The sequence below is a fragment of the Typopeltis vanoorti genome, chromosome 20, assembly GCF_054136105.1.
Source record: "Typopeltis vanoorti isolate ZY-2024b chromosome 20, IOZ_Tvanoo_1.0, whole genome shotgun sequence".
NCBI lineage: Eukaryota > Metazoa > Arthropoda > Arachnida > Uropygi > Thelyphonidae > Typopeltis > Typopeltis vanoorti.
This window is the reverse complement of record NC_143568.1, coordinates 79,722,252-79,749,465: the sequence shown is the minus strand read 5'-3', so window position 1 is coordinate 79,749,465 and position 27,214 is coordinate 79,722,252. Positions and strand designations below refer to the sequence as shown.

The following is a 27,214-nucleotide window of genomic DNA, read 5'->3' as shown; positions in this document are numbered from 1 at the left end:
AAGCAATACATTCTAATTTTGCACTACTCTCTGAGAGAAAAATCTAATCCTAACCCCCCTTCTTGACAGCATTCATTCTCAACTTCCATGGATGCCGTTGCATCCTTTCCCCATCCTGCATAAAATGAAAAATTCCATCTACAGAAATCCTGTATAACCCTTTCAGAAGCTTGTAGGTCTCAATCATATCAACCCCCCCCCCCCTCTTTCTTCTGTTTGCTAGTGTCTGCAACCTACAAATTCTCAATTTGTCTTCATAATCTGTTCTACAAATCTAATATCATTTTTGACACTCTCCTTTGCACTTTTTCCACTGTATCAGAATCACCACAGAAACCAGTAGACCAGATCTGCATGTAATAGTCCAAGTGAGGTCTTATCAATGTCTTGTAAAAAGGCAAAACTTTATCTTTACATGTCAAGGCTCATTTGAGCATGGCATTTATTCTCTGAGTTGCATTTACAATTTTTTCTATATGATCTTTGAAATACAACTTCCTATTTACTAAAACTCCAAGATCCCTAGCCTCATCAGTTTCATCAAGCATAATCCCACCAATATAATATGATCTTGGATATCTAATCACACCAAAGTGCATGACTTTTACATTTATTAACATTGAAATGGCAGCCCCTTTTCATATGCCCACAATTCCAGCCTATTCAAATCATTCTGCAAGTACTGCATATCAGCAGCATTCCTGATTGCCTTACATATCTTTGCATCATCAGTAAATATATGTCACATGTCAAATCCTTCCTAATGTCATTAATGTACAGAATGGATAACAATGGACTGATCCTTGAGCCACACCATTGATTTCCTTGAATCTTGCAGATTCACCCCCCCCCCCATATGCCAATTTGTGATATCAGTCACTCAGCCGTTTTCTTATCCATGATAATAGTTTATAATCCAATCCCATATTCTCCAATTTATGCAATAGCATTCCATGTTGTATTCTTTCAAAAGCTTTAGAAATCCAGAAGTATCATAGTATATTCACTACCCTTTTCTAACTCAGTGGTAATATTATTATAGACACGACCTTCCTAAAACATGACTTTCCTTTACTAAAGCCATGCTGTTTGTTGCAAAGTAGATTCTCTGTCAACCTATTTCTGAACTAACTTTTCCAAAATCTTCACCACTACTCCTAAGATACTGATTGGCTGGTAGTTGGATATGTCGATCTTTGCATCACCCTTGTGCAATGGGATTACCATACATTCTTTCCACTCCTGTGGAATCTTCCCTGTTCTGAGACTCAAATTATATAACTTGGGCAAGGGAATAGCCAGTTCAGCTGAACATACAATTAGCACCCATGCTGTGATATCCCGTCAGTTCCTATTGCTGAATTATCATTCAATTTGTGCAACAGATCTAGTACTTCCTCCTCATACACACAAGTTTCCACAAAGTGAAGAGGTAGCAGTGAGTTCAGTTTTGCATGCAACAGATTGATAGCTTTCAGCAAAATGGTTACTCATTAAATGAACAATAATTTCTGCATCAGTCGCCTGCATACCATCTGCATTCATTAGTTCATTCATTTAGTTCGGCATGTAACATTTTCTGAATGGGACACTCATAAACTCAGCCATTCCCAAGTGAATACCACATGATCTGTCACCAACTGGAGACAGAATTGTTATGTCTTTAACTGAAACTCCCTCTGACACTGTAATCAGATGTAACATTTTCTTTGACCTCGAGTTCCTTTTGTCACATGCTATATATATATATGTATATATTTTCAAAATTCATTTTTACTCCGAATATTATAAAAAAAGGTTTAATGACTGTTACTGAGAGATAAAAAGATGACAAGATATATTTAAAAAAGATACTACTAGTTTACTAGTTTCATTACATGAACATCCTCAGCTATCACAAACAAAGAAGTATATAAAAAATTACAGAGACGTAAAATTGTACTAACAGAACAAGTATAAAAAGACAGTAGCGTGTTTGAAAAAAATGCAAGTATGAATTCCAAACAAACGAATACTACGCGCTGTCGCAAGTGCGCCAGTACTGAACAGAAGCAACGTGTGCATCAGAGAGATTGTAACTCAGGCTGTTGTTGATATGAGAGGAATCTAGAGAAATTTCTCTAGATTCAACAATCTTTCTTTCGAGTTCATCGTAGCACACGTGGATGTTAGAAGTTTGCGGAAAGCCATACTGTGGACAGACTGCTAAATCCATTCTTCTACGTTTGGATGAACACTGTAGAGATATCTCCTATAACAGGACTAGAGCTAGCACTCTCTCTAGCCACGTTCTCTTTTCAGCCAACTCAGACGAAGGCCTCCAGCACATTGTAAACTGGACTCAAACTTCTAACATCCACGTGTGCTACGATGAACTCGAAAGAAAGATTGTTGAATCTAGAGAAATTTCTCTAGATTCCTCTCATATCAACAACAGCCTGAGTTACAATCTCTCTGATGCACACGTTGCTTCTGTTCAGTATTGGGGCACTCGCAACAGTGCGTAGTATTCGTTTGTTTGGAATTCATACTTGCATTTTTTTCAAACACGCTACTGTCTTTTTATACTTGTTCTGTTAGTACAATTTTACGTCTCTGTAATTTTTTATATACTTCTTTGTTTGTGATACCTGAGGATGTTCATGTAACGAAACTAGTAAACTAGTAGTATCTTTTTTAAATATATCTTGTCATCTTTTTATCTCTCGGTAACAGTCATTAAACCTTTTTTTATATGTATATATATATCAGTGGTGTCGCGTGCTCATTTTGGTTGTTGTGCTGTCATGTGGGTTATGCAACCCGCTCTACAAATTTCAGGTCAATTTCACTGTATGCATGGGTGTGTGTGTGTGTCTGCAGAAAATTTTCCAGGGGTGGGGGTAGCTTGGAGACAAATAATTACATCAATAAATTTTTATAATTATTGATTTTTAAATAATTATATTAATAAACGTCTCTTAGCTTTTTTTGATGTAATTATTTGTCGATGTAAACTATAAATACATTATTTTCATTTTGCATCGATTTTAATGATCTTTAATTCTTGGGAGAAAAAAAAGGTATTTGGAATTAATAGTTTTTAGCACAATTTCATATATAAAAAAAATTGACCGGCATATTTTATTAAAATCAACTAATTAATTAATCTTAAATTAAATTATTTTAGTTTAAAAGCAAAAAAAATCATAAAACTAACAAGTAAAATAATATTAAATTACATACACTTACCTTTTAAAAATGTATTTTTTTGTTTAAATTTGCTTCACTATAAATTTACAATTCACACTTCACTCAGTAACTCACTGGACACAGAGGGCAAACTAACCGGTCACTGTTCACAAATCAGAAGAATATGAACCAAAAACAGGAACAAGTGTGTTATTACTGCAATAAAACACGTTCTATGGCTACCCTACAGTGGGCCAAAACAGGCCAACCCGTAATAAAATTTTGAGAAGACAAAGCATTCCCAGGATAGAGGGTGTAAGATTACATATCTCAATCAATTTTGCGATTATAATTTGTGGAATTTTTTAATCGATCCCAGAAGGAAGTGCCCCCCCCCACTGATTCTCATGACCGTGTGATTGCATTTTATCGATGTATGAAAGTTTTGAGAGGACATAGTGCATCAGCGCTCATCTTAATTGGGCCAATGCAGTTAATTGCAAGATAACTTTGAATACTTCTGTGTAGAGTGGGAGAACAATCTGTTTTGGGATTTATTAGAAAATAATTGAGGAAAATGCTATATTTGGTTGGTATATTTGAAATACTCAAAGATGAAAATATGTGAGAATAGGAAAGAATAAGTGTGAGTAGAAACATTTTCATTAATGGTAGAGAATAATTAATAATTATCATTTGTGATATGTGTGTCCTATAGGTAGTTGGGTAGAGCAAATAGCACGATCCTATAAATTCTAAATACGAATAAGTGAATTTATGATGGCATAATTAAAAAAAAAAACTTATGAAGAGAGAGAGAGTATTGCAGGAATAAATATAGTTTGATGGAGCAGTAAATCATCTCATAAAATTTGGTGTATTTCTCTGGTTTGTGTATAATTCACTCCGTTTTCCAAGAATTTTATTTTGTTTACTGAGACTCAGTATACATAACATCTGATCATTATCGGAATTATCCATGCTTTCGGGAATCCTATATTCATCGTTTTTTTTTTTTTTTTTTTTAGTATCAGCAGTTCTTCTGTCTTACCAGTCTCACATATGCTGGTATTTTGTTGTAGATCAACGGCTTATAATACACAAAATATTCATTTTTATTCAAGAATAGATATTTTTTACTGTCTGTTGTTTCTGAAGACTAGAATAAAAATGTCTCTATATACTGTTAAAAAAACTTTGCAACCTCAATAGATGCTATACTGCACAATCAAAAGAAAAAACAATTAGCATTTTTCTCCTAACATCCACTTTCAAATTTTCAGTTGCAGAAAACATGCGTAAGAACTTTGTAATATACATCGGATACGAAAAGCGCTCAACTCATGACAACATTCAATTGGATTGGTTGACACAATAACCAATCACAGATGCTAGGTGCTGAGTGAGCTCAAAATTTTAGATCACCCTGTCCCTCCTCCTCAGCGGTTTAAAAATATTAGAAAGCTCAGAATTTGTCCCACTGCATCCTCTTTACATCTTTTTGAATGGCTCAAAGGTGTATGCATTTCGAAAGCACACCTGGGCTATTAATGCATATGTGATGCAATGTTTATGTGGCAAAAAGTGCCTTGGTAATAAAGCATTAGTTCTTCATGAAGAAGGCACTTTTACCCTCCTGAAGAGGACATAGAATCATTAGTACATTGTATTGTCAATCAGTATATTGTGTTCAATTTTAGGAATCGCACAAAGTCTGATGGCATAATTAAAATTGGGGGTCTTTAACGGGAATAAATGCAGAAATATAATATTGGTGATACTGATATTTTGTGGATGAGCACCACACACACCTAGCACACCCGAAATATTCTCCCCTGGTGTGTGTGTGTGTGTGTGTGTCTATATATATATATATATATATATATATATATATATATCAATGCATACAATCAGTTAAAAATACTAGTGAATGTCTTATACTTGTCAAGAAAAATAAGTTTGCTTTGATGATAAGTAGTTTACACGAATTTTGAAATGTGTTATATTTTAAAACATTTACCTGAATGATTCTGATATTTTATGTTCCATTTTCACTATTCTTTATATATCTTTGTATGTTAGGTATGCAAATCGAGCAAAAAATATAAAGAATAGACCAAGAGTAAATGAAGATCCAAAGGATGCACTTTTGAAAGAATTTCAACAAGAAATAGCACGGTATGTTACTTCTTATATAATTTTGAAGACTACACTAAAATTTCAGTGATTGAAGATTAGTCTTTAAACAGCTTCTATTCCAAAATTGAAGATACTTTTTTGTGTCTATAGGACTGTTTATTATTATTAACTTTGTTAGTTATTACACTGAATACATTTCATGAATGTGTACTTACATAAATTTCCTGAGACATGTAAGACAACAAATAGATTATAAACATATTAGAAGGAAAGAAAGCATTAAAAAGAAGAGGTTGCTACAAATATGATATTAGCAGATATACTTCAGTTAACTGGAAGGAATAATAAGAAATGGTACCATAAATTTCACACAGATACTATTTTAGTCCTAGTCAACCAAATCTTTAGCAAACAAATTCAGTTTATAAATACAGATTTAAGTTTATCCTTTTATTATGATTTCTTTTGTATTCCCCCCCCCCCCCTCTGCTGTTTTGACTTTATGATGTTTTCCTATAATGCTTGGCACCACTGGTTGTAAAGGATTGCAATAAATATTAATATTTTTATTTTCTGCTATTTTAGCAATGTAAGAAAATAGTATACTGATAATGCATACGAATGCAAATCCTCTTCGGAGTGTTCTGGATTTTCCTATATGGCATTAGGTATATTACACTAAATTAACACACTGTTCACTTAACGAAAGTGGTTCATATCCCAGAAAATGGATTCTCCTTATGGAGTATCCCATTGCTACAAGTCATTTAAATTTTAATATATTAAATGGAATACAGGCTCGAACATATCCTTTAAACATATGTTCATGATGAATGCTCAATTAATAATACAAACAAACATATAAAATGTATTTCGCAGAGGAAAGTTAAGTTGTAAGTCAACTTAAGCACTCAAATTTGAGGTCCTTTGATTCATTGAAATATTATTTTAAAGACTGTAAGAATCCAACATTTGACGTCAATATAATAAGATAGCTCTTGCAAAGTATTCAGCATTGCAGTTTTCATAACAGGTATTCAATGTTTAAGTAAAAAAAATAAAATTCTAGTAATAAACAAGACCTCATGTAATTTCATGATCACCTTAAGTAGATTGCAATTAATTCCCTGATGTAAATCTAGTCCACTCAAAAGACTTAATCTTCATTTTCAAATGTTATTTGTAACATTTGGAGGGCCTCTGATGTGATTTTAGCAGTTTTGCTCTTCATAACAGACTTGAAACTCCTTATTTTGCATCGCTCAAAATTTCAGAATGTAATAAACAATGAGAAGTTAGACTGCATTTCTGAGAAATGCGATCTAACTTCTAACTGAAATTGGGAAATTATCAACCTATAATAGAGGTACACAGGTGCAGCCAGTTCAGGAAGTGCTTGGTAACACTTCATTAAGATTTGAAGAACAAATGAAAAACAAAAATGAAAAAAAGAACAGAAATTACAAGTAGATGACAGAAGAGCATTCAGAAGTGAAAAATAGAAATTTCTAAAATGAGAACAAGTCCCCCCCCCATAGAACCATCTCTGAAAATTTGCCTTAATCAGCTCTCACCAAATACTAAAACCATTCTTTTGTTTTCTTTGCAAGGAAATTAAACTGAATTGCACCTAGTAAGATTTTATTTCTAAAATTAATAAAACTTGCACCTAGACAAAACATCTAATGATAAAATAGCTGAATGCTTCCTTTTGATTTTTGGTTTACTAATTGGCTTCCAAAAGGTATTGGAAAGATGTAATCACCTCCACAGAAATATTTGCATAATAGTACATTAATCAATGGTTGAAAGTTTAATGGCAGTAACAGTATATCGCGAAAGACTTTTCTCAAGAGAATTTGACAGGTAACACTATTATTATTGTGAATTAAACTAATTATAAATATCAAATCAATAGATTTCTCACAGTGGTTATTGTTGGTTTTATCTTCTTGATAATTATTAAAAAACATGCTTATCCTAAATAAATATTCTGACAATAATTATAGAAAGCAAAACAGGCATTATTTTCAACATAACAGTGCTCTTATTTTTAAGTGTTAATTTTTATTATTGCTACTTTGTTCTTTGCATGGAAATCATGAATAAAAAATTACACTATTTTCAATTTGAAAATTAGATTTATCATATAAGGATATTATCATATTCTGTTTATTGATAATTGAATATTCTAATTAAAACATGAAATATAAGATTAAAAGGAAGGTTAAAACTTATAATGCATGAAGTTTACTTACAGTGACAATGTATTGAGTTATAATGACATTTTCTCATGGATAACAGCCTGCTGTGACACTGATTCTACTAGATATATAATGATTTGATTTCTAACAATGGTGCCATTGAGTCATCAAATACTCTCTGAAATGTAGACTGCAATATCTTATCCATTCATACATCTTACACTTACAAGTGCTTGATCTGGTTGAGATATAGTTAATTTGCCAGTCATTCAAGATGATGTATTCTGTCTGTTCCTTAAATAATTCTTGACATTGAAAGCACTTTAACAAACCATTGAATGTATGAGCTAAATGCCATACATTCAAGTGTGATAATTCATCATCTTAGATATTGTTCTTCACTTGTTTGTGTTTTATTGCAATGTCATCTGTGGCAGTTGCATCAGTCACTTAGTCTGTAGAGGCACTGTACCCTTTGCTCACTACAAACATCCACTTTCTCTACTTCTTCACACCTTTGTCTATTTGGCAGCATTCTAAGTAATCTTTTAGGTGCTGTGAATAAGCAACCAACAGGTATGCCATATTTGAGATGAGGGTACCAGTCCTTACAGTGATAATGGAACTTCAAAGTTTGTGATATCATTACCTTTTTCCTATGACTGTAACTTCAAAACTCTTCAAAACATATCGATATACCTGATTACATTATGTTTGCATATGATGCTACATTAGTCATTGTGCTTGGGTAGATGTATCACACTGGGTGTGATCCACTGTGGATGAGGTCGTAATTTAATGTTATGCCAGCATATCTTTGCTGTGGACTTCAGATAGATGATCTGCAGCCTTACTCTAGATGCCAAATTGTCTTTTTCAAACAATTTCATGCTTCTAGAGTGAAATTTAGTTTGAATATATGTATGTATGTACATAAAGTTCAGAACATGGAGAAGAGAAAAGAAAAGTGAAAAAAGTTCACATTTTCACCTAGGGATAAAAATGTATAGTTGCCAATGTGTTTTACCTATTGTATCATTCCAGGTTGGATATAAAAGGTTGTGAGAGGAAGTCCCAATATTACTAACATGATTTCTCATTATAGAACCGCATACTCCTAGTGAAGCTGCTTTACATTAATGGCAATTCAGCAAAAATGCTTTGGGAATTCCACTGTGAGAAAAGCAACTGCAAAACACTTAATGCAGTCCAGGGGATGGTAAAAAAAAATTGAGGGAATGAGAAATATCAGCACCTGGAAAGGTAGAAAGCTGTTGAACAAACATGTGGAGGAGGTTGCATTTCAGGACTTAGTAGGGCACCAGCAATGAGCCAATATAAGTGTAAGGTCAGTTTCACAGAAAGTACCATATAGGCTTAAAATTTGGAGAAACACTCATGTTGAAAATGTATAGAACTGATGAAACCACTTAAAAATGGAGTAAGTGTATAGAATTAATTTAATAGGTAAAAATGAGTCAGCGCCTGTGTAGAATAGTGGAAGTGGCATATACATGGTGCTATGCCACTTCCAAAGAAAGAGTGCTGTAGTTCATTTCTAGTCATGATTAAAGGAACTTTTTCTAAGCCTTTTTTGGAGCGGTTCCCAAGTTAGTTGATCTCTGGCACAGGCAAGTGGGGTTTTTCTCCCAGAAACTTGGTTTTTTCATCCTATTGACTGCAGAACTTGCATTATTTTCAGACAGTAAAACATAGTGTTAAGATTAGGGACCATGAGATGGTGGCACTTGGTAGCCTCCGCTCTTCACCAGATGCAATGTGTAATTAGTGGTAGTCTTAGGTCAGCTATCTCTGATTGGCTACTGGTGGAGATTGAACTGCCCCCTCAGTTTCTAAAAAGTTAGTTAGGGCTAAAATGGCCTCCCCTAGTCCCTATATGGGAATAAAAGGCATTAGCTGATTTATTTGAATAAATCAAAATATATAGAGTTTAATGCTTGGTTAAAGTTTCACAATAGCCATTATCAAGCATACACACACATCACAAACATACCATCACAGTAACATTCAGATCTGTATTGATGACAAAGTCAGTAGTCAAACATGAATTTCAATATTGGATGGAACTTTAGCCCTGTATTGGCTTGGATATTGATCTAAAGCTTTTGAATTTTCTGTTTACTTAGCTATTTGATCCCATCATATTCATTGACATTATTTTGGATGTTTCAGTACCTATGCAGTCTCTAGAAAAATCTTTTGGGTCAGTATTTTGATCATAGCAATGGTTTAGTGATAAGTTTAGTGAGTTGGTTTTCTGTTAAAGAAAACCAACTCACTAAACTTATCATTTTGTTCTGATAAACGTCTAGAACAAATTGTTGTTAAAATAACTGACTGATATAACCACAAGAAAGAAGATACTAGCAGCCGAGCTGTGAAGGTAACTTATATTCTTTTATCCTCGTATGTTCTTTCTTGTGGTTGTATCAGTTGCTCTGTGATATCATTTTTGTTCTCTGTATTTATCAGACCTTTCCAGAACCCCCCCCCCCTCCCCTTGTAATCACACATGTACCATGATAAAAGTTATGTATTATACAAATATTTCATCTTATGTATTGTAAAACATTATCAGTGTAAGTGAGAAACAATGATGGAATCCGAAAACAAAAGCAGTAGAATGCATGTGTTACAACAGAATCCCTCTGTACATGCAGCTGCATATTAGGATAAAACACTTTGGGATAGGTTATGCATGTGTGTGTGTGTGCATGCATGCGTGCATATACCAGGTGATCCAAAAGTAACAGAAAAAGTAAAATTCAATAATTCGAAAAGTATAGACAATAGCACGATGTGGTTTTCACAGAAATGCACAGAAAGACATGGGATTTTTTTAAAAACTAAAAATTTTATTGCCAGAATAGTTACATTTGCCACCAACAGGTGGCGCTTCAGTTGTGTCAGTAGTTTGTACATTGGCGCAGCACAGTTTGCAACGCAGCTAGGATTACAAATGTTCAATGTGGCGGCCATCAAACGTGGCACAGCATTGAAGAGAGTTTCAGCTGTAATTCCTGTCACATAATGGAGAATAGCTTCTTTCAACATAGCCAATGATGTCAGCTGACCTCTGTACATCTGTGACTTCAAGTAGCCCCATAACCAAAAGTCACAAGTTACACCTTGTGACTTTTGGTTATGGTGGCCATTTATGCGGGAAAGAGCAACTGAGGACACAGTCATCACCAAATGACATTCGCAGCAGGTGCTGGACAGGATCTGTGATGTGTGGAGTTGCTCCATCCTGCATGAATGTTACACTATGGAGCACTTGCCTCTCTTGCAAGGAGGGAAAGACGGTGTCTCTTAAAAGTGCTGCATAATGCTCACGTGTGACAGAAACAGTTCGAAATGTACCGCTGTGGACTTCCTCAAAGAAAAAGGGGCCTATAATGAATGATGCAGTGAACCCACACCATGCTGTCACCGTTGGCTGATGCAAAGGGGTGTCGCCAATTTTCGGATCTGTTTAAATAGCGACAGGCGGCAGCTCTGGGACCGCTACAGCCACCTATCGACGACAAATGTAACTATTCTGGCAATAAAATGTTTCATTATTAAAAATAATCCCCTGTCTTTCTGTGAGGGGTGCTTAAGGGTCAAAGCTGTATAACTGAGAGGAGACCTCCACATAGCCTTTAAAAGAATGTGGAGAACGGACCAGGGCTTCTGACCTAATGTCCAATCCTCACCTTCTCGTGGTGCACCCTGTTGGGTATCTACCTGGATACTGAACGAACGAGGATGGGCTGGGAATTTGGGATTTAGCCAACCAAATTGTATTCTTATTGGCTTAAACCAATATACAAAATGATGGTCCAACATGACAAAATTTCATGCCGGCTGGGGCGTCACCCGGTTAAACAAGGCCCCCCCGTTGTTTTCGCCAGGGAACCAGGGCAAACAGCAAAAAGCCAGCTACTGGAACAAATCTAAAAGCACACCCCAACTCAACATCACCAGAGTTAAAGATCGGTACTATCAACATAAAAAGCCTGAATGGCAAAGAAATGGAGCTAGCTGAAGAATTAGATAAGCACCAGATCGACATAATAGGGGTGACTGAAACAAAAAAGACAAAAACTGGTGAGATCTTTCTGAGCAATAAATACAAAATGTTATATTCAGGAAATGACAATCAAGGAAATGAAGGAGTAGCCATACTATTCAACACAAAATATGAGGCTAATCTTATTGAATGGCAGGCAGTCTCAAATAGAGTGATGTGGGCAAATATGAGAATGGGGAACTGGAAAATGAGACTTATTTGCGCCTATGGTCCTGCAGAATGTTCTACTAAGGTAGAAGTGGAGGAATTTTTTGATGCTTTAGAAAAAGCAACTGACACAATGAAAAAGGAAGAGTTGGTCCTTGTTGTGATCTGAATAGCAGAGTAGGAAATGATTGTCAGACATATTTGGAGAAAAGAGCAAAGCTAATAATAATGGCAAATACCTGTTGGATTTCGGCTGAGGACATGGACTGGTTATTACTAACACAATGTTCCAACATAAAAATGTGCACAAATTCACATGGAGAGAAGAGTCAAGGAATAAGAAAAGTCTCATTGACTATGTTATTGTCGATAGTGATGATTTCTACCTGGGACAGGACACCAGAGTGTACAGAGGATTTGAAATTGGAAGCGATCATTATTTAGTCTTGAGCAAGATAAAATTGAATTTCATATTGAGAAGAATAACATGTAAGAAAGTTGTAAAGCGAATAAAAGTTGAGCAGCTCTCAGATGTGAACTGTAGATTAACATATACAAAGATTATTGAAGAAAAAATGAAAGAGTTTGAGAACAGGAACCAAACCTTGGCGATTCAGTGGCAAGCTTTGAAGAAAACCTTGATTGATTCAGCCTGAGAGGCATGTGGTGAGGTTGTCTGCAAGGATAGAAAACTCAGTACTAAATGGTGGACACAGGAAGTTAAAGAGGCAGCGAAGGAAAAGAAGAAATCATATCAAAAGTTCCTGGCAAATAAGTCAGCTTTTGCTCTTAGAGAATACAGAGAGAAATGTAAGAAAGTGAAACACTGTGTACAACTAGCTAAACAAAAGTCATGGGAGGACTTTGGCAAGAACATAGAAAATAAACATCAAGAAGGTGGTAAGATATTCTGGAGGTTGTTGAAGAAGCTTAGAAATGGAGGAAAGAATGCTTTAAAAGGAGTTAGAGATGATAAAGGTGACATGAAAACATGAAAAAAGATATCCTTGAAGTATGGAGTAATTACTTCAAAAAATTGCTAAATGAAACAAGCAGTGATAGCACAGTGGTAAAAAACACTCAACAGGCATACAGTCAGGAGTACATATCCGTACTTGAAGTAGAAAAAGCCATCAAAGGCTTGAAATGTGGAAAGGCAGCAGGATTAGATGATATTCAACTAGAAATGCTGAAGTATGGTGGTATAAAAGTCTTACAGTGGCTGCACTGCATAGTTCAGAAAGCCTGGACAGAGGGACCAATTCCCGAATGATTGGAGTAGAGCTCTAATAGTGCCCATATATAAAAAGGAAAATAAAACCGATGTGAGAATTACTGAGGTATTTCTCTACTGAGTGTTCCTGGCAAGATCTATGCAAGTATACTTGAGAATCGGTTGAGAAGAATTGTGGAAGAAAAGCTTGGTGAAGAACAAGCTAGATTCAGGCCAAATAGAGGCTGTCAGGATCAGATCTTCACTTTACGACAGATAGTGGAGAAATCATGGGAATATAACAGCGATCTGTATTTAAGTTTTGTCGACCTGGAAAGGCATATGACAAGGTACCAAGAGAGAGAAACTATTCAATATGCAATACTTAGCCTGTATTTGAGTTATAAGTTGGCAGTTAGAATTGAAGGATGTACAGGAAGATGGTTTAATGTTAAATCTGGTGTGAGACAAGGATGTACATTATCCCCTCTGTTATTCATTATCTATATGAATCACATTATGAAGGAAAGTGGTATTAAACGTGATATCAGAATTGGAGATGTTAATGTCAGCTCTTTGCTTTATGCAGACGATGTTATACTTCTGAATAAATCCGCTTCAAGTTTGCAAGATTTTCTGACTAAATTGAATAACTGTTGTAATAGATATGGTATGAAGGTCAGCATTAAATAGACAAAGACAATGAAAATAGGTAGAATTGTTGAAAATGTCAACTGTGTTATGAAACCGGAACCTGTGGAACAAGTAAAACATTTCAGCTACTTAGGCACGATTTTTAGTGAAGATGGTAAATTAAATATGCAAATAGACAACAGAATCAACAAAGCTGGTATGGTAGGAAGTCAATTGAATAAATTCATATTGAATAAGAGAGAAATTAGTCAGAACACTAAATTAGCTGTATACAAGACAGTGTTCATACCAGTTTTAACTTATGGATCTGAGAGCTGGGTCAGAAGTAAAACACTTGACCAAAGACTAGAGACCGCAGATATGAGAGTCCTGAGAAAGATTAGAGGCATGAACAGATGGCATTAATGGCAATATCATATTAAAAACGAGGATATTAGGAAAGAACTTGACATTGTCAGCATCCAGGAATGCATTAGCAGAGCTAATCTCAGGTGGTATGGTCACTTAAACAGAATGAGAGAGGAAAGATTAGCAAAACAAGTGTTCTCTGCCAGGTTGGCAGGAAAACAACCCAGAGGAAGACCAAGATATAGGTGGATTGATACTGTACAAAGTGCCTTAGACGATAGAAATATAAGATCTGATAATGATAATATTGGAGTCTTGACAAGTAATAGACTTATTTGGAGGAAAATTGTAGATAGAAATTTAGTAATTATGTAAATTTTTCATGTAGTACTATCATATCCTGTACATCCCTTGAGGGTACATGTCAGGAATTTGATGATGATGGTCTTTCTGTTCATTTCTGTGAAAACTGCATCGTGCTACTGTCTATATATCCCTTGAGGGTACATGTCAGGAATTAGATGATGATTGTCTTTCTGTTCATTTCTGTGAAAACCATATCGTGCTACTGTCTATATACTTTTTCGAATTATTGAATTTTTACTTTTTCTGTTAGTTTTTAATCACCCAGTGTGTGTGTGTGTGTGTGTGTGTGTAATACAGTTGAGGGTAACAAGCTCCCAAACTTCAGAGATTGAAAGACCATCATTATGATTGAGGTTCAGCCTATGAAATAAAGCTTGAGCACTTTCCTTAAATAAACATTCATCTATATAAGTAGATCTATGTAAAAGTATGATATTACCCTACTGGATCATGTGACCAATTGAATTAACACTAGCCATGAGATTCATTGGGATAATAAACTTTTACATAGATCACACTACTTATAAATATGAATGTTTATTCAAGGAAAGTGCTGAAGCTTACTTCATCAGCTAAACCTCATGATCAGTTTCCCAAATTTAAGATTGGATAATTGTTATCCTCAACTGTATTAATTATACGAGGGGATATCCAAAAATAACTGGAATCTGATGTTGGCACTAATGCATTTTCTAGTTACGGATGGTGCCTAGTGGTATCATCTGTAAGTAGAAAATGCATGTTTTTCATGTCAGTCTGGCAAGTGCATCCTGTGTGAACTGGTTCGTTCTTCTTGCTGCTTTTTTTGTTAGTGCTTAGCTAACTAACTTTGTTAGTGCAAGCAAGTGTGACGATTTTGTAATGTCTCACCAACAAGGAATGGAGAATGTCCATGAAATTTTGTTTTCTTTTGGGTAAAACTACAGCTGTAACTATTGTTATACTTTGGCAGGTTTTTAAGGATGATGCTTTAGGTAAAACACAGGTCTACGTGTGGTTTTCCTATTTCAAAAATGGGGACATGTCATTTGAAGACCAACCACAATCTGGCTGACCTTCAACAAGCAGATGAATTTGTCATGGAGTTCATGCCAGTGAATTGTAATAGAAGATTTGCAAATGAAACATGGTTGCTAATTTTGTGTCTCGTTTGCTCACAGAGGATTTAAAAAAAAAAAAAAAAAAAAGCAGCAGTGTGAATGTTTGCTGCGATTTGAGGGAGTTGCAATTTCTGAATGACTAGAACTTTCAAAAGTTGTGAACTGGGATGAGTCTTGGTGCTATGGTTATGATCGAGAAACAAAACAAGCATCAAGCCAATGGAAACGTGCAAATTCACCGAGACCCAAGAAGGCATCAAGTTTGATCAAATATCAAGACAATGTTGATTTTTTTTTTTTTTTTTTTTTTTTTTTTGATGTGAATGGAATTGTACACAATTTGTTTCTCTTGGACAGATAGTGAACCAACATTTTTATCTCAACATTTTGAGAAGACTACGTGATAGTGTGCAATGAAAACTGCCAGAAATGTGGAGTAGCAGAGATTGGTTACTGCACCACAACAATGCTCCATCCCGCATAGCCTTGTCTGTCCAACTGAACAACAGTTCAGTTGTCCCCGCCTTACCTACTCACCCAGTCTTTCTCCATGTGACTTTTTTTTATTCCTATGGATAAAGAAAACCATAAATGGGTAGAGATTCGTTAATGTGGACGAAGTGAAGAAATGTCGCTGGAGGACACAAACGGTATTCCAATTGAATCAGTTCCAAAACTGTTTCCAGCACTGGAAAAAACATTAGGACAAGTGCATTGACTCACATGGAGAGTACTTTGAATGAGACCAGAACATGGTATTAGGTCATCCCAAAAGTAATGTTTTTAGCATTAAGTTTTGAAAGGATAAAAGATAAATCACTTGCTAATTTAACCAAGCATATGTTCTCTATTTGAATCGGTGACACTCTTCCAACATTATGAAAGCTTCATAATGCCACTTCTATAGAATTCAGGAGGTTTGGAGGCAAAGAAGTCTCTTAGGCTCAATTTCAGTGCCTCTAATGTATTGTATATTGTTTTTCATTAATGAAATGTTGGAGCTTCCATAGCTCAGTTGGTATAGATGAAGCCCTTTGGTCAGAAAGACCTGGGCTCGATTCCTGTCCATGACGTGAGGAATCTTTATCTGGTCTCTTTCAACTAAAGGTGAGTTAGCCGGTCTCATACGGAGGTAGAGGTTTTTTTCACCTGGAAACTTGTGTTTTTAATCCCTCAGAACAGGCAAACTGGCCTGAGAACACACACAGATTTACAATCATAAAATACCTACTTAATCTCTCATTAGGAGGGCTTAACCAGTGTAAGGGACAGTGGAGGAATGGGGGGGAATGGAACCCCATACAAATAAATAAATAAATGAATAAAATGTTGCAAACTTTGAAATAAGTTGTAATCTAATGGTACAAGATCAGGAGAATATACAGGATGTGGAAGCTTTTCCCAGTCAAGTTAAGTTCCTCAATCTTGGTACAGGTGATTCTTGCACTATGAGGATGTGTGTTATGGTGAAAAACAACTCTCTTTCGATTAGAGAACACCTCTTTTCTTTTAGTTTTTCATTCAGTCGATCGAATTGTTCACAGTATACTTCAGCTATGATTGTTTCGCTTTGTGGCAAGAGTTCAAAGTGTATAATACCAGCCTTATCACACCAAATGCTTAAGAAAACCTTCTGAGGATAAAGGTCTTGTTTTAGCTGAGATTTAGCCTGTTCCTCCTGAATGAACCCACTGCATTTGTCACTTAACCTTCTAAAGTATCCACTTTTCATCACTGGTGACTACACTACCAGTGACTCAGTTATCTGGGCAAACTTCAAAATGGGGACATGGACAACAAAACTTATTTGATTGTGCCTATGGTCACACAGAAGGTTCTTCTAAGGATGTAGTGGAGGGATTTTTTGTCATTAGAACAGGCAGCTGATAAAGAAAATGGGAAAAGTGGTCCTTGTTGGAGATCTGAAAAGTAGGAAATGAATCCCACCAGGCATATAGTAACGTTTTGGGAAAATTTGGAGAAAAGGACAAAGTTAATAATAATGGTAAGTATTTACTGGACTTCCAATCCAGACATGGGCTAGTCATTACTAACACTATGTTTCAACATAAAGGTGTGCACAAGTTCACATGGAGAGAAGACACAATAAATAAGAAAAGCCTCATTGATATGTCATTGTTGATAGTGATATCATCATGCTCATTCAGATATAAGAATGTACAGAGAATTTGAAATTGGAAGTGACCATTACTTAGTACTAAGCAGGATGAAAATGGATATCACATTGAAAAAAAAAACAGTATGTAAGAAAGTTTTAAAAAGAATTAAAGTTAAGCTGCATTTACAAGTAAACTGTAGACTAGACTGTATAAACATTGTTGAACAAAAATGAAACGAATTGAAAACAAGAACCAAACATTGGAGTCTTGGTGGAAAACTCTGAAGAAGGCATTGATTGATTCAGTTAGGGAGGTACGTGGTGAAGTTGTCTGCAAGGAGATAAAAATAAGAACACCATAAAATGTGTAAAACTTATGCACCACCATCCCTGATGATGTAAGTCTTATGACGTACGAAACTTGTCGGATTTTAATTGCTTATTTTTTTATTAAATTCTTTATTAATATTATAATATGGTCTCAATACCAAACCTTCCCTCAGTGTTTTCTCCTGTTCACTCAGCACAGACTGAGACACATAGAAGTATACGCGTGAAATTTGACTTATTCTTATGTTCATATTTTGAATGTTGTGGAATGGGTATAGGTGGTGCCACCAGTGAATAATCAACATTAAATTTGTGCTCCCGCATTTTATCGTAACTGCGAGTGTTTTTTGTACAAAATAAGCAGCAAATGGAAAAGTAACAGAAGGTACTAAGCAGCTGACTACTACAGTACAACTCGTAAGTACAAATCTGCTATATATTACAACTAAAAAACTGCCACGTGAAAGTGCTATGCCTACCATCCGAAATAAAGATGGTGGCAACAAAAGCCAACAATGGAAGACTACCTCAAGTCCCATCAGCGTAGCGTCGCCGATCAACAACAAACCGAATGACATTAGGAAGTGCCGCAGCTGTGAAACAGAAGTCAAAGAAGGGGGGGAAAATTATATTGTGTGATTTTTGCTGCAACTGGATACATATTTCTTGCGCGAAAATAAATGAATCGGCGCACAAGCTTTTCACCGATCTATACCAGCTCTACTTCTGTACGATGTGCCTCCCTTCTGTAAAACAGATACTAAACCTAGACAAAAGAGTCACAAACCTCGAGCAGCAGCTTAATATCGTGATCGATACCTTCTCCTCCAAAATAAGAAAGTTGGAAACTAAGTTTGAGATGCTCAACGATCAGCGCCCGTGCCTGCTGACGAACTTCGTGAACTAATCACATCATCGGTACATGAGTCGCTCTAGGCCAAAAATAGGAAACTCAACACTGTTATCCTGAACTTTCCGACAGAAAACGATAAATCCCTAAAAGAAGACATCGGCAAACTTGCAGGAGAATGCAATTTCGATAACCAGAAACATCATCACATGCCATCATATTGGACCCATAAACAAAAGAAAGGATGGAACGAACTATCCATGTCTCGTGAAAGTGACCTGCGACTCACCAATAAACACAACCAAATTTATAACAGCGACAAACAACAAGCTAAAGGACACTTGTCCCCAGTCGCTCATACTTGCTCGACCCTGATTTAACCTTTGTCCAGAGAGAACAAAGACGCCAACTCCAAAAACAACTAGAAGAAAAATGCTAAAATGGAGACAAGAGTTGGACAATAGGCTACAAACAATCCAAACTAGTACAAAAACCAAGTGACGCCAGTAGCCACTAAGAACACCAGCATGCAGGCACTGCATAGGAAACGTGCAGGACCCTTGGGGTCAAATCCATGCCTTACAGAACCTTGCATATCCACTTCACCAACATCCATGGCCTCAACTCTAGCCTCAACAGCATCCACTACCACCTGCAGTCCACCAAACTCCACCTACTCTTTTTAACTGAAACTCAAATCTCGCCTCCCCAGCACAATTCATCTCAACCTTCCTACCTATACACTATTTAACTCCTTTCGACCCAAGGGTGGCATCTGTGCATATATCCTCTCTGACATACCCTGCCAGAGAACAACTAGCTTGGAATCGCCTGACTTCAACCTTCTTTGGCTGAAGATATCCCTCCACCACTCAGTCAGATTCATCTGCTGTCTCTATCGCTCTCCTAACTCAGAGCTCTTTCATTTCCTCTCCTTAAAAGTTGATTTTCTCCAGTCCCACTCCCCCAAACAGCGAAATCATCCTCCTGGGTGATTTCGACATCCATAACACCAATTGGCTTTCCTCTTCCAGTCATGCAGATCCTGCAGGCAGAGATGCTGAAACATTTGCAGTCACTAATGACCTCACGCAAATTGTTCAAAAACCAACCAGAATACCAGATAAACCCAAACTACTTCCTAAATACCCTAGATCCCTTCCTTACTAATGACCCCTCCAAATATGCAGTAAATGTGGTAAGCCCCCTGGGTAATTCTGACCACAACTTAGTGCTTATCTCCTCCCCCATGCAACAACGCCTACACAGTTACTCCCACACAAGAGTAGTTTGGCATTATAATAGTGCAAATTGGGACAGTCTCCGAGACTACTATGCCTTCATTCCCATGGTTAGACTTGTTTTCGGTCCTCCACTCCAGACATATGCACTGAATGCATCACCAAAGTGATCCTCGCTGGCATGAAAGCATATATTTCCCACACTACTCAGACCTGCCGTCCCCTAACTAAACCCTGGTTCTCCAAAAAATGTGCCAAGGCAGTACAAATGAAAAATCAGGCATACCACAACTGGCTCAAATCAAGAATCCCATCCTCATTCAATGCCTACACTGAAGCCCGAAACAAATGCAAGAAAACTATCAATACTTCCAAAACAGATTTTGTACAGGCAAAAAAGCAGGAAGCTTTTCAGCCTGTCCAAGCAGAAGCTGTGCCTTTTGGTCCCTTGCCAAGGCAATTGGCCGTAACTTTTGCACTACACTATTCCCACCTCTATCATAATATTTGCAACATCACCCATAGAAAAAGCTAACCTCCTGGCATCACACTTTGCCTCCAATGCACACATAACTGACAATGGCAAATGTCCTCCAGTCATTCCAACTGCCCAACATACAATGCCCCCTATATCCTTTTGCCAAAAAGACATCACAAACCTGCTGTCTAAATTAGACACAAAAAAGTCTCATGGCCCAGACAGAATTCCGCCAATTATTCTGAAGGTCTGTGCATCTGAACTAACTCCTATCCTATGTCACCTGTACACACTCTCTTACTCCAATGGTATATATCCCAAAACCTGGAAACTGGCCTATATTCAACCCATTCCTAAAAAAGGGTGACAAATCACTGCCATCTAACTACTGCCCCTATCTCACTCACTTCAGTCCTATCTAAAGTAATGGAGAAAATCATCAACTCTCAAATCCTAATCTACCTTGAAAGTACCTGGCTATTAAGTGACCACCAGTATGGATTCTGCCAAAACCGTTCAACAGGAGATCTACTCTCATACATCACCCATCACTGAACAAGTGCTATGGAGAAATTCGGCAAATCTCAAGTAGTTGCACTTGATATCTCCAAAGCCTTTGACCGAGTCTGGCACAAAGGCTTACTAAGCAAACTCCCATCATTTGCACTGCCTCAGGACTTCTGCAGATGGATTGCTAGCTTCCTATCTGGATGCACACTATGTGTGATGGTAGATGGCTCCCTATCCTCTCGCCATCTAACTAATGCCGGATTCTTCAAGGCTCAGTTCTCTCACCGACCCTCTTCCTTCTATATATCAATGACCTACTTCACTTGACCTCTAACCCAATACACAGTTTTGCAGATGACAGCACACTACATTCCTCCCTTTCATTTGACAAACCCTACCCTGTACAACTCACGTCAACCCACAGAACATCAACCACCACTTCCCTTAATTCCGACCTTCAAGCCATCCTCCGATAGGGCTCAGACAACCTTTTCAACTTCAACACTAGTAAAACCCAGTTCTGTCTTATTTCTCACAAAAAAAGAACCCCCCCCCCAGCATTGTTTTCGATAACACTCAAATTCACAGACAAGACGAAATTTCTCTTCTTGGAATTACCTTGACATCAAGCCTCTCCTGGCATAAACACATCACAACCATTGCATCCTCAGCTTCCAAAAACTAGGTTTTGTCTTTTGCTCAAGCCGCTACTTCACCTCTAAACAGCTGTTAACACTATACAAGTCACAAATCCGCCCAGCTCTCGAATACTGCTCTCACATCTGGAAGGGGGGTTCCAAAAAGCTCCCTCAAAATGCTTGACTCAATACAGAGGAGAGCATTTAGACTAATAAATGGCCCATCCCTCACCAACTCATCCCCCCCACCCAACTTTCACATAGACGCTTGGTCTCTGCAATCTGTATATTCTATAAATACTTTCATGGGAAAGGTTCATCTGAAACAGCATCAATAATTCCCCCACCCTGTACCAAGCCCATTGGAACATGTACAGTTGCTGCCCAACATCCTTTTACAGTACACCTTGAAATCCACAGAACAAGTTTCTTCTCCTCCTCATTCATCCCTGCAGTAGCAGGAATGAATGAGGTACTGGATATCATGACAGGATACATGAAAAGTTTCCATTATTGCTAACTTCTTATCAACTGTATTCTTCCAAATTGGTCTTATATGTCAGAACTCCAGTATTATCAGATCTTATATATCAGTCTTTTCATTTAACTTCTAACTGCATGAATCCATATACATCTGGGGTCTTTTTCCTACCATCCTGGCATCAAACACCTGCTTGCTAATCTTTCCTCTCTGTTCTGTTTGTGACCTGAAATAGGCTGTGCTCATACATTCCTGAATGCCATTGATGCCATCTGTTCACTCTCCTCATTTTTTCAGAACCTATATATATATATATATATATATATATATAACCTAGTGCCCCTAGGCTAAGACTTTGGATTTAGATTGCCTAGGTTCGCCTAATGATAAAACCGGTCCTGGTACTAGAGCTTATGGGCTTAAGGCAACATATATATATATATATATATATATATGTGTGTGTGTATATATGTGTGTATATATGTGTATATATATATGTATATATGTGTATATATATGTGTGTATATATGTGTATATATATGTGTGTATATATATGTATATATATATGTATATATGTGTATATATATATATGTATATACACATGTATATATGTTGCCTTAAGCCCATAAGCTCTAGTACCAGGACCGGTTTTATCATTAGGCGAACCTAGGCAATCTAAATCCAAAGTCTTAGCCTAGGGGCACTGAGACTTCGGGGCACCAGATTTTAAACAGAAAAAATATATATAGAGACGATGTATAGGGGCACCTAAATTTTCTTTGCCTAAGGGCATCAGATACTCTCCGACCGGCCCTGTCTAGTCCTGCAAGTTTAGTATTTTGACTAACTTTCTTATTTATGTGAGTTTATTCAGTTGACTCTGTGACATACCAGCTTTGCTTTTCTGTTATCTATTTCCATATTTGATGTGCCATCTTCAGTAAAAATTGTGCCTAAATAGTTGAAATTCTTTATTTGTTCTATAGTTTCCTCCATTCACAATTCAGCTGACTTTCATGCCAAATTTGTTACAGCAATTATTAATTAGATATGTGAAGAGCCAAAGGCTTCAATTCGGCGACATATAACTTGTTTAAGTTAAGGGATATTACATCCCATATAGTTTCTTAGCCAAATAAGAAACTCAAAGAGTTTCATGCCGAATATAGTAGAAACTATATAAAGTTCGGCGATTCCAAGCGTAAGCAAATACCTGGATACTGCAGCACTGATCCCAAAGGGTAGTGCAAGCTGGGGCAACTCGTGGTAGAAGTGGAGCGAGCTCCGATCACTATTCTTGATATTTGCCCATAATGTGAACTAGCTCCTAGAAACTGTATTTTTGTTCACATTATGAGAGAAGGTCACTACCCAGACCGGTTTCGACCTTTATTGAGGTCTCATCAGTGAGTAGCCAGACCTAGTTAATATCAAGTTTGTAGCGAACAGAACTTGTACCCCTTCTACGAGTATTGCCGTGAGGTGCTCTAATAAAATATTAGATATGTGAAGAGCCAAAGGCTTCAATTCGGCGACATATAACTTGTTTAAGTTAAGGGATATTACATCCCATATAGTTTCTTAGCCGAATAAGAAACTCAAAGAGTTTCATGCCGAATATAGTAGAAACTATATAAAGTTCGGCGATTCCAAGCGTAAGCAAATACCTGGATACTGCAGCACTGATCCCAAAGGGTAGTGCAAGCTGGGGCAACTCGTGGTAGAAGTGGAGCGAGCTCCGATCACTATTCTTGATATTTGCCCATAATGTGAACTAGCTCCTAGGAACTGTATTTTTGTTCACATTATGAGAGAAGGTCACTACCCAGACCGGTTTCGACCTTTATTGAGGTCTCATCAGTGAGTAGCCAGACCTAGTTAATATCAAGTTTGTAGCGAACAGAACTTGTACCCCTTCTACGAGTATTGCCGTGAGGTGCTCTAATTTTATTAGGTGCTCTAATTTTATTAGAGCACGTCGCGGCAATACTCGTAGAAGGGGTACAAGTTCTGTTCGCTACAAACTTGATATTAACTAGGTCTGGCTACTCACTGATGAGACCTCAATAAAGGTCGAAACCGGTCTGGGTAGTGACCTTCTCTCATAATGTGAACAAAAATACAGTTCCTAGGAGCTAGTTCACATTATGGGCAAATATCAAGAATAGTGATCGGAGCTCGCTCCACTTCTACCATGAGTTGCCCCAGCTTGCACTACCCCTTGGGATCAGTGCTGCAGTATCCAGGTATTTGCTTACGCTTGGAATCGCCGAACTTTATATAGTTTCTACTATATTCGGCATGAAACTCTTTGAATTTCTTATTCGGCTAAGAAACTATATGGGATGTAATATCCCTTAACTTAAACAAGCAATTATTAAGTTTAGTGAAGTAATCATGCAGACTGATACAGTATTTATTTAGGAGTATAACATCTACTAACAGTAAAGAGCTGAGTTGAATATCTCCAGTTTTAATATCAGGCCTATTGCTACTTCCCTTCATGATGTGATCTATATGAAGAATAAGCATGTAGGTAAAGTGCATTCTTATTTCCCACCTGATTTTACACCAAACCATCTTCTTAGACTTATATCTCAAATACAAACTATGTATTGCTTTAAATAATGTCCTGTTTATTCCATATCATTCTACAGTCGAGCCAAGACATATGACCGCTCACACTTATAGCATGCATCCTATTAACATGTTCACTGAATATCACATCACACCTGTAATCCTTGGACCAGGTTGTTATTGCTGCCTTCAAGGCATATTATTTAAGAAATACTTTTGCTCTGGACATGCTGATGCTGAGGGTGAGAAAACTTTCAAAGAATTTTTGAAGCAATATAATATCTTGCATTGCACAAAGAATGTAGATGCAGCATGGAGTGAGGTGATAGCAGAGTGTATGAATGGAGTTGGCAGCTGCTTTTGCATTTGTTCATATATTCCTGGGATTTAGCAAAGAAAATTCTTACAATAGACTTGTGACAGATAGTGTTGCTAGTGAATGAGTTTGAGGTTAGCAGTGATGATGTAGAGCAATTGGCAGAAGCTGAGGAAAAATAGCTCTCAGATGAAGACATCATAGAACTAGAAGTGTACAAATTGAAGAAGAGAGAAAACAAACCAGAAGAAACATTTAAGCCCTCATGAAGTTTACAGGGGGGGGGGGGAATTGGCGATGGCATTTGCTTTTTTGTTACTGAGCAGTTCTATTGTTTGAAGGAATGCACCACATGGAGAGATTTATATACAGAATGATATAAGCTGCAGCTGCTTGCTATAGAGAAATTTATGCACAAAAGACAAGGCACACTGTGCAGACTAAGTTGGATGCAGTGCACACATTTTGAAAGAATCCCATCCTTCTCTCTCCTCATCCCTGAAAGGTGTAGTTTCCCACAAGTTTATGATCAGGTTAACAATCTTCAGAATGGCTTGTTGCAGTTCCTGATTTGAAGAATTTGTTGTTGATGACCAAGCCTCCCTTCCCTTCTGTGAATTATCCAATTAAAGTAGCAGTAGCTTTAAAGAATTACTCTTCACAGAAGAGTATTTTTCTACATAGAAACACTGCATGCTCTGTTTCATTATTTATTTCAGTACAGTAATAAATTATACATTATACATACAGTACAATAAATAAATTATATTTTCAGGTTGCTCCAGTCCAAATTATGTTCACTTATAAAGAAAGAGTAAAATCAGTTTAAAAATATAACAAATTGAGCCTACACATTTCAGCATTCAGGCATGCTAATTTTTAACATATTCTTAAGGTTCATATAGTAATTGCTGACTTATGACCTTTTCAACTCGCAATGGGATTAAACAGAACTTCAATGTAAGCCAAGGACTGACCATTATTTTGAAACAGTTTTTCCACTTGACCGATTTTCCTCTTGAGAAATCATGGAAAAATAAATTAATGAAATAAAGAGCCAAAGGCTTCACTTCGGCAATGTAAAAATTATTTAAATTAAGGGGATATTTAATCCCACATTATTTCAAAGCCGAATAAGAAACTCTAAGATAGAAATCAAAGAGTTTCATGCCGAATATAGCAAGCTATAAAAGCTCGGCGAGTCCAAGCGTAAGCAAACACCTGGGTAGTACAATACCGAGCAACTCGTAGTAAAGGTGGATAAAGCTAGGATCACTATTCTTAGTATTAACCCTAATGTAAAACATCATCCCATAGGAGATGTATGTTGTTTTTCATTAAGGGAGATAGCTCACTATCCTGACCGGTTTCAACCTTTATTGAGGTCTCATCAGTGAGGAGGTAGACCAATAAATACCGAGATTGTAGTGATAATAGCTTTAATACTTTACAGTACGAGTTGTTAAATAGGTGCACAAATAAATTAATGAAATAAAAAGCCAAAAGGCTTCACTTCGGCGATGTAAAAATTATTTAAATTAAGGGGATATTTAATCCCACATTATTTCAAAGCCGAATAAGAAACTCTAAGATAGAAATCAGAGTTTCGTGCCGAATATAGCAAGCTATAAAAGTTCGGCGCTTTCAAGCATAAGCAAACACCTGGGTAGTACAATACTGGGCAACTCGTAGTAAAGGTGGATAAAGCTGAGATCACAATTCTTAGTATTAACCCTAATGTAAAACATCATCCCATAGGAGATGTATGTTGTTTTTCATTAAGGGAGATAGCTTACTATCCTGACCGGTTTCAACCTTTATTGAGGTCTCATCAGTGAGGAGGTAGAATGGGAGTTCATGCCTTTCATCACTGGCCTCTTTAGATTTAAAAAAAGTTGTGCTGAGAATCAGCTTAATAGTGAGAGAGGAGGAGAAAAGATAGAGTGGATAGTAGTAGATAGTTAAAAGAGGCCTCAGTCTATCTACTTGGCCTGACTTAAATGTCAGCACCAAGCAGATCTCCGACATTATCTCCCTCCATCCGTTCTTTTCAACTTTCCCCGGTCAGTCACCTCTTCAGGTGTCTGCCCGAGGAAAGTGGGGAAAAACAAATGAAAGAAGCACCACATGAAAAAGAGGAACTAATAAATAACATTAAAAATTACATATGACAATTTGTAAGAAACTAGGTGAATTCTGAAATTTCAACCTGAATGACCAGTTTAATACTGAGAAG

General features: G+C 36.9%; 1 protein-coding gene across 5 annotated transcripts in view; it reads left to right on the top strand.

Moving 5' to 3' along the window:
• Nucleotides 1-27,214, top strand: part of Klp68D (kinesin-like protein 68D) — a 479,354-nt gene that overhangs the window by 200,454 nt on the left and 251,686 nt on the right. For all 5 annotated transcript variants that reach the window (XM_090410558.1, XM_090410557.1, XM_090410556.1 and 2 more), the window contains exon 13: nucleotides 5,254-5,349. In XM_090410558.1, the coding sequence (XP_090266684.1) occupies nucleotides 5,254-5,349 (96 nt within the window). The remainder of the gene's footprint in view (nucleotides 1-5,253; nucleotides 5,350-27,214) is intronic.